Below are 12,560 nucleotides of genomic sequence, written 5' to 3'. Positions count from 1 at the left end.
TTTGGGTGAATGAATGGAGTGAAGGAAGCTCTGGGTGATAGGAGGATAGATGTGAGAGAGGCAAGAGAGCGTGCAAGAAATAGGAATGAATAGCGAGCGATTGTGACGCAGTTCCGGTAAGCCCTGCTGCTTCCTCCGGTGCCTTGGATGACCGCGGAGGTAGCAGCAGTAGGGGATTCAGCATTATGAAGCTTCATCTGTGGTGGATAACAGGGGAGGGTGGGCTGTGGCATGAATGTGTTGAGGTGGTTTGGCCATGTTGAGAGTGGAAAATGGTTGTCTGCTAAAGAAGGTGATGAATGCAAGAGTTGATGGGAGAAGTACAAGAGGAAGGCCAAGGTTTGGGTGGATGGATGGAGTGAAGGAAGCTCTGGGTGATAGGAGGATAGATGTGAGAGAGGCAAAAGAGCGTACTAGAAATAGGAATGAATGGCGAGGGATTGTGACGCAGTTCCGGTAGGCCCTGCTGCTTCCTCCGGTGCCTTGAATGACCGGAGGTAGCAGCAGTAGGGGATTCGGCGTTATGAAGCTTCATCTGTGGTGGATAACGGGGAAAGGTGGGCTGTGTCACCCTAGCAGTACCAGCCGAACTCGGTTGAGTCCCTTGTCAGGCTGGGAGGAACATAGAGAGGAGAGGTCCCCCCTTTTGTTCCATTTATTTGATGTCGGCTACCCCCCCAAATTGGGGGGAAGTGCCTTGGTATATGTATGTAATCTTTCCTTCCAATTGACTTGGGCCTCTAACATAGTAATGAGACAGTCCAGCAATTGTTAGCATAGACATGTCATACCATCTTTTGTCTTTCAGTCTCTGTGTTATTCTTGGAGTTACCAGCAGTGCTCCTTACTTCAGATTGTTCAGTTATTTAGGATTCAGTACTTTTGGAGATGTCTCCCTGGACTTGCTATTAATTACTGCTTAAATTATTCAAGAAAATTATTTTTGAGTGATTATGATCCCCATTTACTTAAGTGTTTCATGCCGGGGAGCAGTACTGTGATTTTAAAAAAATGATATTTTGATTATAAAATAAATTTTTGAATATACTTACCCGGTGAATATATAATAGCTGACGTCTCGGACGGCTCGACAGAAACACAAAAACTCGCGAGCGATCGCCATGAAGGTTGCAGGTGTGCCCACCAGCGCCGACTATCGGCCAGACACCGCATATACTTGTAAACAGCTCCAGTTCTTCTCATTCCGCTGGGTCTCTATCGGGGAGGAAGGGAGGGCCTTTAATTTATATATTCACCGGGTAAGTATATTCAAAAATTTATTTTATAATCAAAATATCATTTTTAAATATTAAACTTAGCCGGTGAATATATAATAGCTGATTCACACCCATGGTGGTGGGTAGAGACCAGTATTAATACAATAAAGGCATATATGCTTAGAGTTTTTGACAATTATATCATAACAAAACCCAATTAAATATAGGTACCTGGTAAGGAAGCTGACTCTGACGATTACTCTGCCTTATTAGTCCGCTTTCCTCACGAAGCCCAGCCATCCTCTCAGGATGCTGAAAGACTCCCAGGAGCTGTTATATCCAGGGCGACCACCCATACAACAGGACCTCATCAAAACCCTTAATCTGGGCGCTCTCAAGAAACGACATTTGATCACCCGCCAAATCAAAAAGGATGCGAAAGGCTTCTCAGCCTTCCGTACAACCCAAGACAAGATTAAAAACATTTCAAGAGAAGATTAAAAGGATATTGGGATTAAGGGAATGTAGTGGTAGAACCCTCACCCACTACTGCACTCGCTGCAACGAATGAACCCAGTGTGTAGCAGTCCTCATAAAGAGTCTGGACGTCTTTTAAGTAAAATGAAGCGAACACCGACTTGCTCCTCCAAAAGGTCGCGTCCATAATACTTCGCAGAGATCTGTTTTGCTTAAAGGCCACGGAAGTTGCTATCGCTCTTACTTCGTGCGTCTTGACCTTAAGTAAACAACGATCTTTTTCACTTAAGTGAGAATGAGCCTCTCGGATTAAAAATCTAATAAAATACGATAAAGCATTTTTAGACATAGGCAATGAGGGCTTCTTAACGGAGCACCATAAGGCCTCAGATCCACCTCGTAAAGATCTGGTACGAGCTGAATAAAACTTAAGCGCTCTAACTGGACACAGTACTCTTTCAACCTCGTTGCCTACGATCTCTGATAGGCAAGGTATATCAAAAGATTTAGGCCAAGGACGAGAAGGCAGTTCATTTTTGGCCAAGAAACCAAGCTGAAGCGAACATGTGGCTTTATCTGTAGAAAAGCCGATGTTTTTACTAAAGGCATGGATCTCACTGACCCTTTTAGCCGAGGCCAAGCACACCAAAAAAAGTGTCTTGAGGGTGAGATCCTTCAGGGAGGCTGAATGTAATGGCTCAAACCTGTCGGACATTAGGAACCTTAGGACCACGTCTAAGTTCCACCAAGGAGTTTCCATACGACGCTCCTTAGAGGTCTCGAAGGACTTAAGGAGATCTTGGAGATCTTTATTATTGGACAGATCTAAGCCTCTATGTCTGAACACAGAAGCCAACATGCTCCTGTAGCCCTTAATAGTGGGAGCAGAGAGGGAGCGAACATTTCTCAGATGCAGGAGAAAGTCTGCAATTTGGGCTACAGAGGTACTGGAAGAGGAAATGGATGATGACTTGCACCAGTCTCTAAAGACTTCCCACTTCGACTGGTAGACCTTGATGGTAGATGCTCTCCTAGCTCTCGCAATCGCTCTGGCTGCCTCCTACGAAAATCCTCGAGCTCTTGAGAGTCTTTCGATAGTCTGAAGGCAGTCAGACGAAGCGTGGGGAGGCTTTGATGAAGACTCCTTACGAGGGGCTCTCGTAAGAGATCCATCCTTAAAGGCAGACTCCTTGGAACGTCTACCAGCCATTGAAGTACCTCTGTGAACCACTCTCTCGCGGGCCAGAGGGGAGCAACCAACGTCAACCTTGTCCCTTCGTGAGAGGCGAACTTCTGCAGTACCTTGTTGATGATCTTGAACGGCGGGAATGCGTACGCGTCCAGGTGAGACCAGTCCAGCAGGAAAGCATCTATGCGGGCCGCCTCTGGATCTGGGACTGGAGAGCAATAGGTCGGGAGCCTTTTGGTCAACGAGGTGGCAAAGAGGTCTATGGTGGGTTGGCCCCAAGTCATCCAAAGACTCTTGCACACGTCCTTGTGGAGGGTCCATTCTGTGGGGATCACCTGACCTCTCCGACTGAGACAGTCCGCCAAGACGTTCAAGTCCCCCTGGATGAATCTTGTCAACAGCGAGATGCCTCGATCTCTTGACCAGATGAGGAGGTCCCTTGCGATGACGAACAGTGTGTGGGAGTGAGTGCCTCCTTGCTTGAAGATGTACGCCAAGGCTGTGGTGTTGTCCGAATTGACTTCTACCACTTTGTTTCGTAGAAGACTCTCGAAACTCGTCAAGGCCAAGTGAACAGCCAACAGCTCCTTGCAGTTGATGTGCAGGCTCCTCTGATCCGACGTCCAAAGACCCGAACATTCCAGACCGTCCAGAGTCGCTCCCCAACCCAAATCCGACGCGTCTGAGAACAACACGTGGTTTGGGTTCTTGACCGCCAGGGACAGACCCTCTCGCAGACTTATGTTGCTGTCCCACCAGCTCAGGCACGTTTTTACTGGCTCGGAGATCGGGATTGACACAGCTTCCAAAGTCTTGCCCTTGTTCCAATGGGAGTCTAGATGGAACTGGAGAGGGCGAAGGTGAAGTCTCCCTAATGAGATAAATTGTTCCAGGGATAACAGAGTCCCTAGGAGGCTCATCCAACTTCTCACTGAGCAACGGTCTTTATTCAGCATGAGGCGGACTTTGAGCAGGGCTTGCTCTATCCTGGTGGCAGACGGAAAAGCCCGAAAAACTAGACTGCGAATCTCCATCCCCAAATAGAGAATCGTCTGGGAGGGATTCATTTGAGACTTTTCTAAGTTCACCAACAGTCCCAACTCCTTTGCAAGAGCTAACGTCCATTGAAGGTCCTGCAGACAGCGATGACGGGACGACGCTCTGAGAAGCCAGTCGTCCAGGTACAGGGAGGCTCGAATTCCCGATAAATGAAGGAATTTTGCCACATTCCTCATGAGCCTCGTAAACACGAGAGGAGCAGGGCTGAGGCCGAAGCACAGTGCTCGGAACTGGTACACCACATTCCTGTAAACAAACCTCAGATACGGTTGAGAATTCGGGTGTATAGGAATGTGGAAATACGCATCCTGCAGGTCGAGAGAGACCATCCAGTCTCCCTCTCTGACCGCTGCTAGGACGGACTTCGTGGTCTCCATCGTAAATTTTGTTTTTACAACAAAAATGTTGAGCGCACTGACGTCCAGCACTGGCCTCCAACCTCCTGTATGCTTTGGGACTAGGAAGAGACGGTTGTAAAATCCCGGTGATTGAAGGTCCGAGACTTTCACCACCGCTCCCTTCTCTAGCAACTGAGAAACCTGCTGATGTAGAGCTTGTCTCCTTGACTCCTCTCGATACCTGGGAGAGAGGTCTAAAGGAACTGATACTAGAGGAGGTCTGCGTACAAAAGGTATTTTGTACCCCTTCTTGAGCAACAACACAGACTCTCGGTCTGCACCCCTCTTCTCCCAGGCCTGCCAGAAGTTGTTCAGTCTGGCTCCTACCGCTGACTGAGGACGTGGGCAGTCAGACTCTGCCACGGGAGGACTTGGATCCTCTCCTCTTGCCTCTCTTACTGTCGGCACGAGCGCCTCCCCTACTGGGGGCTCTGCCACGAAAGGGCGGGATAAACCTCGTCGCTGGGGTATCGATCTTGGGTCTTACGACATAAGACGATGAAGGAGCACCCTTACGAGCAGACGTAGCCATCAGGTCGTGGGTATCCTTCTGCACCAGCGAAGCCGCAATATCCTTGATCAACTGCTGAGGAAACAAGGCAGATGACAAAGGGGCAAAGAGGAGCTCCGACCTTTGACAGGGAGTTACTCCTGCCGAAAGGAACGAGCAAAGAGTCTCCCTCTTCTTCAGGACTCCAGCCGTAAAGGTAGCGGCGAGCTCATTGGAGCCATCACGGATGGCTTTGTCCATGCAGGACATAATAAGCACGGAAACATCCTGGTCGGCCGACGAGATCTTCCTGCTTAAGGCTCCTAGCGACCAATCTAAGAAGTTAAAAACTTCGAAGGCCCTGTAAACCCCTTTAAGGAGATGGTCAAGGTCCGAGGAGGACCAATACACTTTAGAGCGTCTCATGGCCAGGCGACGGGGAGAGTCTACTAGGCTTGAGAAGTCTCCCTGGGCAGAGGCAGGAACTCCCAAGCCGAGAACTTCTCCTGTGTCATACCAGACGCTCGCTCTAGAAGCCAGCTTAAAAGGAGGAAAAGCAAAGGCAGTCTTCCCCAAACTCCTGCTGGTGATCAACCAGTCGCCTAGCAAACGTAAAGCCCTCTTAGAAGAGCGAGAGAGCACTAGCTTAGTAAACGAAGGCTTGGAAGCAGCTAGGCCTAGCGCAAACTCTGACGGAGGCGAACGAGGAGCAGAAGGTACAAAATGGTCTGGAAAAAGATCCTTAAAAATCAACATGATTTTCTTAAAGTCCATAGAGGGCTGAGCAGCTTTAGGCTTTTCTCCGTCTGACAAACTGCCCAAAGGAATATCAGTAGGCAGAGGATCAGCAACTTCCTCATCTGAAGGAACCTCGTCCGACAATTGTCGAGTCTCATGAAAAGGAGAGACCTGCCGCGGCGGCAATGCTTGACAGGCAATGTCCACAAGCAAAGGAGCAGCAGCAGCAGTCGAGGAAGCGACGTCATGCCGCTGCTGAAAGGACTGAAAACCTTGCGACTGACCAACAACAACAACAGGAGTTGATGGACGGTCGACGTCACGTCGGAACTGCATTGACTGCCTAGACTGAGCAGTCAAAACAACCTTTGACTGCGGTGCTTGACGCTCAACGTCAAGTCGAGGCAACTGAGCTGGTTGGCGAACGTCCTGAACGTCAACACGAGACTGCGGCAGCGGCTGAACGTCAACACGAGGCTGCGGCAGCGGCTGAAAGTCAACACGGGACTGCAGCGAGTGAGGATCCATGTCACGTGACTGACGTGACAAACTACCGACATCACGTTTCATAACGTCAAAAGGACGAGTAAAAGCTCGTTTGGGCGGCTGACGGCCAGAGTCTCGATCAGCGTAACGGCGAGGATCATCGTGAACCTGCTCAACGGTATGCTCCTCCATAAGGGAGGCAAGCTTAGTCTGCATATCCTGCAGGACAACCCATTTAGGATCAACGGGAGTCGGGACGGGCCGAGACGATGGTAACGTCTGTGTCGGCAAAACATTGCCTTTACTGAGACTCTCGGAGCCCGTGTTACGCTTACGTTTAATAGGCGAACAGTCTTCCGGCGACTGCAAAGGGTCAGAGCTGTCCCAATGGCTACAGCCAGGACGCTGGACCTGTCCTGAAGGGACTGACTTCCGCTTCAAGGGTCTAGAAACCTTGCTCCAAGGTTTCTTTTGCGAAAAGCCTTCGGATGACGAGGAGAACACAGCCTCGCTCGTCTTATGGTAAGGGCGATCTTGACGAGAAACGCCCGATACCAAAGAGGGAACGTCTGTACGTTGGTTAAAGCCTCTCGTCCCCTTAAGTCCTACGACATTACTTCTCCCTGGTGCAGGGGAGCCTGAAAGAGGTCTCGGACTAGGGGAGCGACAAGCACGAACAGACGAACCCTCGGTCGCAACACTAACAACACTTTGCGCACTAATCACTTTGTCACTACGATTTTCTGATTTGCCACTCTGACACTTTAATAACTTCACATCTGACATGAGTTGGTTACGGTCCGAAGCTAAGGATTCAACTTTCTTGCCTAAAGATTGAATCGCAAGAAACATATCCCGCATGGACGGTTCATGAGTGCTAGTAGAGGGTTCAGGAACAACTACTACAGGGGAAGGATTAGGTTCAGGGGCATGGGAGGAGGAAAATTCCAATGACCTAGAGGAGCTTCTCCTCACCCTATCTCTCTCCAGCTTACGAGAATATTTATCAAATTCAAGCCAGTCGAATTCCGACAAGACCACGCACTCATCACACCGATCTCCTAATTGACAGGTTTTACCCCGGCAATTAGAACAAACGGTATGTGGGTCGAGAGAGGCCTTGGGAAGACGTTTGTTACAATCCCTAGCATTACATTTGCGAAATTTAGGTCCAGGGATAGGAGAAGGGTCAGCCATATTGAACAATCAGAGAAAAATCCAAAACAAATCCAAAGTCATCAACAATAAACACTAGCCAAAAAAGGGTTCAAGAGTTTTAATTGAAGAGAAAAACACCCGTCACAGCGAAAGCTCAAAACAACCAAAATAAAGTACTTCACCAAAAATGACGAAAACTCAAGGTCAACAGCGAGCGGAATCAACTTGTCGATAAGACCGACAGAGAAGAACTGGAGCTGTTTACAAGTATATGCGGTATCTGGCCGATAGTCGGCGCTGGTGGGCACACCCGCAACCTTCATGGCGATCGCTCGCGAGTTTTTGTGTTTCTGTCGAGCCGTCCGAGACGTCAGCTATTATATATTCACCGGCTAAGTTTAATATTTAAAATTTCTATGATGAGTGCAAAAGCCTTACTGATCCCTTTATGGAAAAGTATTTCTATAGTTGCTGACCAAATTAAAAGTTCAAAACATAAATGAAAACTTACTTTCAGCTAAGGGAAAAATCCTTTGAAGACTTGGCTAGTTGATTACCATGGAATAAAGAAAATGCCACTCCAGCCATTAATGAGTCTAGGTTTGATATTGGTGAGCTTCAAAAGCTCTGAACTTCTATAGCTGCTTCTGTGATATCTATAGAAGGCTAGTGAGTCTTCGGTTAAAGGCAGTGATTCTGAACTAACATGCCCTATTTCAAATAATAGCTGAACTCAAGTTTTGTAAACTAGATCTAGAATACCATTCATTAAGGCTACAGATAGTGCACAGCAAATAAAAAATTTGAAATCTTCTCATAAATATTCGATTTCATTATTTACTTTAGGACCCTGTGTCGCCGGGTTCTGGGTCTTGGCCATGAACTTCGGCACAAAACTGAAGGAGACTTCTTTCCATCACTGAGCGTGGGTGATAGCAAAAGAGAGACTGTGCAACTTGCAAACTCTCATCAATCTTAAGGCTAGCAGAAAAACAGTCGGAATCAGATCTGTCTGATGACCTTCTAAAAGGCCCAAACAGGGTATAACACGAAAGAGCCTTGAGAAACAAGGTCACATTGCACTGTGGGGTCCTGAGGTCCCGGGGTGGACAAGAAAGTTTGAAACTTCGCACATGAATAGATAACACCTAAGAAGAAGAGGGATCTAGCCCTTCAGTCGAAAGACCATACTCAAGGCAGAGCTGTAGATTTTGACAGCAGCGACCGAGATGCTTCTCCCGGTGAAGGAAGATGAGGTAATCCGCAATCTGTACAAAAGTTGCTTCGACAACTGTAGAGAATCTTCAGAGATACCTAAACATCTGTGGAGTGCCTCTTGAAAAGCCTTTCACTAGGAGGAGATGCTGGATAGTCTCCACGCCTGAATTGTAAACACTTCATGGCATGGTGGTACCTCTGCCAATGTAGCTGACAGAGCAGTGTGGGTTACAGACATAGTTCTCTTGGAACCTCGATCAGAAGAACAAGCAGATCGGGATTACAATCGGCATGAGGCCATCTGGGAGCTACCGGGGTCATCTTTATTCTTGGCATAACCAACACTCTGTTGACTACCAACAAGATCATGTGATCCCATGGGTGTTAGAAGATGTCTACGAACAACGGCCATGGGTCTACAATGGGGGAACAGAACATGAGAAGCTTCCTGTTCAACCTCATGGAGAACAGGTCTATTCCTAAAGAGAAGCACGAGACAAGAAGCCTTTCCGGGATGCGGACCAAGAGAGGTATATTAAACTTGAAATGTGAAGTTTACATAGATTTATTATGCTGCATCATGAAACTGTAATCATAGATTTATTATGCTGCATCATGAAACTGTAATCATCTTGGTTATATTTTATCATTATTTTCTTACTGTACAGAGAAGGTCCCAACTTACAAACACAAATCCAACCAAAATCATAAATCTCACATATTGCATCCAAAGTTCATTATGAAATACTGTAATAAAACAATTTCATATAATTTAATGCAGTAAGCAAGATGACATTTGCATTATGAAATGAGACTATTTTTTTACTTTTCTAGCTGAAAATCATAGGCATGTGAGTTAGGTGAAGCCTACCAGTCCAAAATGTACCAAAATTCAACTTGCAAACAGCTTCTTGGAACCTATTAAGTCTGTAAGTTGAGGACTTTCTGTATCATTATTTCATTTTCTTGGTTCATAGGATATCACATGCTTTATTAAAGCATTTTAGTATTCTATTTTTCAACTTCGGGAGAATTTAATGGTAATTAACAATCAACAATTACAGACTCTTTTTGTTTACCTTTGGTTATGATCAGCTGATTTCAAGGTCCCACTACTGTATAGAAAATATGCGCACGTACGCATAACAAGAAGTATCATTCATATAATTTCTTAACTTATTCAGAACATCTTCATAATGAATATAACCTTCAGCAACCCTATTTAGATGTTTTCCCAAAAGACGTTCAAAAACTTTAGATAATATGGGAGTTATGGAAAGTGGGCGGTAACCAGTTGGACTTGAGCTACCACAAATGCATTTATATAATGAAGTAATATTGCCGATTTTCCTCTTCTAGCTAACTTGCACAAAACAACAAATAAATTTGGAGCTAAGACATCTGCAATCTTTATAAAAAAAAACAAAGGAAAAATACCATTTGGGTCTACACATCCATAAGCATCAAGGTCTCAGAAACAAAGGGTTATTGCAATACAAACATCAGGGAAGGATCATAGAAATACAAGGAATTTTATTGATAAGATTTTTGTTATTTCAATACTCAAATGATGTTCATATACATGCTAACCCTCCTCCCCACTATCTACAGGAGTCAAAACTGAAAGATAAAAGACAGTACACCATACCTAATCCATTGTTATTTTCATTGGCCATTGGATTGTCTCCCTGGACAATTCTATCCTGTTCGTAATATTAGGCAGGCAGTTAATTCTAATAGCCAGGCCTTCTCCATCACGAGGCTCAATACTACGCAGTACTCTAGAAGTTTTATTCCAGCTGTTACCAAGTTGTGGAATGATCTTCCTAATCGGGTGGTTGAATCAGTAGAACTTCAAAAGTTCAAAGTTGGAGCAAATGCTTTTTTGTTGACCAGGCGGACATGAGTCTTTTTATAGTTTATTTATGACATATTTGTTTTTGATGATGTTAATAGTTTATATATGACATGTCTGTTTTGACGTTGTTACTTATTTTAGAATGATTTATTGTTAATTTGTTCTCTTCATTTATTTATTTCCTTATTTCCTTTCCTCACTGGGCTATTTTTCCCTGTTGGAGCCCCTGGGCTTATAGCATCTTGCTTTTCCAACTAGGGTTGTAGCTTGGATAGTAATAATAGTAAGGCTATCATAAATGTTGTAATTTTTGTGTAAACTATCATAAACAATATGAACATCAGGTAAGTATGTAAACAAAAAAATCTTATCATCAAAATGTGTTTTTCATGCTATAGGGTTGCTTATGGTGTCAATTTGAAGCCAAATTAATATACTTTATTATAGAATGCAAAATGGATTGAAAACATCAAAAACTTAAAAATTAGTACAAAGAAGGTTATCAAGAAATTTTCTAATGATGACATCATCTGAATCTTGACAGATGGGAAAAGCTCACCACAGCCTTACAAATTTACTTTACAAATTTCATCTGGGGTTAACTCCCTACCTTGATGAGAGGGATCTTCTGACAACCAGTGCATAAGCACTTCACTTGATTGCACGCACCACAAGGAAGGATATCTTCTACGAAGAAGCTTCATCAATAAATCGTTGCCACAATTATTCTTTAGCTGAGTTTCACTGGAAAATAATGAAAATTACTCACATAATAAGATAAAATAGCATTTGTACTTAATTTTATCCCCAAGCCAATGATAATAAATTTAATGAACAGGAATTACTTAGAAACTAAAAATTGGTTACCACAACAACTTGCTATAACCGATATGAAAATAATTTATTTATACTTTAATCGACATGCAATGTTATCATACATTATTTTATACACACAGGTACATAATATCAAATTTACAAAATTTTGGCTTACTCTGTGGTAATAATTTCATCTCTCACGCGACGTATGATGGTCACAGGTCCTGTGTAACGACACAGTTGATCCCCAGGGATAAGGTTAATGTAGTTACGTATTGCAATTTTCACAATGGTTCCCATCCATGAAGGCATACGTGGCAGAGCCAGAGGAAGAATATCATCAAAAGTTGCATCTAAGATTAGGCCATTGATCTGTAGAATTATAGAAATTGTTTTGACAAATATGTCCTCAATTCATAATACAGTGGCTATGAAGTTTAGTGCTGCATTAATATCAAGATCTCAAGCATCCTCTATTTTAAAAGAAAGATGTGCAAGAAAGTGACAGATCTAAAAGTTAACAAGTAGTCCATTGCTTCAAATTCAATACACCTTTTAAAATATATATACATGATATTTGTAAAACATATTTTTTAACTAGTAAAACAAAATCCCCTGTTAACAGCTGCACTTCAATGGACACATTCCACAGAATGAAGAGGAAAACTTCTGAACAGCAATGCATTTTTTAAAAAAACCAGTCCTTATAGTTGATTCTTTATTTTGCATTGTCTTCACTTATCACAAGAATTACTATTTGAACATTTACTATTTTTATTTTAAGGAGAGCTACTTATGACCTCTGGCTTGGAATTTGGGAAATTAGAATTATTATATTTTTGGTTAGGAAAATGTCTATATTTCATTTTAATGGAAACGATTTATTCTATTGCTAAAAAGTCCTATCCACAGTATATATTCATATAAGTGCATCAGGTCCCATAAGCAACCCTTAGCTGACTTGGATACTTATTCATTTACTTTTACTTCAAACAATGCCATGGAAAGCAAATTTACTTTAGCATCCCATACACAGTAATACCATCATTTTCTATGATTTTCTGAGGAATAGATTATCCATTTTCATATGCTGTATACTATGTGGTATCCATAATTTCACATCTGTTGTATGTTCTCTAAAGTAGGTTCTTATTTCTTTTCTTCTCCAATATATAATAATAATTTTTACAATAAGATTATACTAAATGATGCAATATATAATGTCAGATATAACTAAATAGACCAAAGGCATGAGATTTGTCCAGAAAAGTATAGACAAGAATATATTATCTCAGCCGATCTTGCTCATTTGTGCACGTTAAGTGTATGTAGCATACATGTATGTTTGGGGACCGGTATTTTTGGATTTCATAAAGGGGCTTACTACTGATTAGTAAATAGGACTGAAATATGATGATTATGTCCTTAGGATCCAAAGTGTGAGGAAAATTACCAC

The 12,560-nt window shown here is 43.5% G+C and overlaps 1 protein-coding gene across 1 annotated transcript in view; it reads right to left on the bottom strand.

Annotated features, from left to right (window-relative positions):
• The window catches only part of LOC137643923 (phosphatidylserine lipase ABHD16A), a 413,125-nt gene that overhangs the window by 44,442 nt on the left and 356,123 nt on the right, over window positions 1-12,560 (bottom strand). The window contains exons 8-9 of the mRNA XM_068376687.1: window positions 11,280-11,476; window positions 10,899-11,032 (exon numbers count right to left, since the gene is read on the bottom strand). Of these exons, the coding sequence (XP_068232788.1) occupies window positions 10,899-11,032; window positions 11,280-11,476 (331 nt within the window). The remainder of the gene's footprint in view (window positions 1-10,898; window positions 11,033-11,279; window positions 11,477-12,560) is intronic.

Source organism: Palaemon carinicauda, chromosome 7 (assembly GCF_036898095.1).
Source record: "Palaemon carinicauda isolate YSFRI2023 chromosome 7, ASM3689809v2, whole genome shotgun sequence".
In the NCBI taxonomy this organism is placed as follows: domain Eukaryota; kingdom Metazoa; phylum Arthropoda; class Malacostraca; order Decapoda; family Palaemonidae; genus Palaemon; species Palaemon carinicauda.
This window is presented reverse-complemented; position numbering and strand designations above follow the sequence as displayed.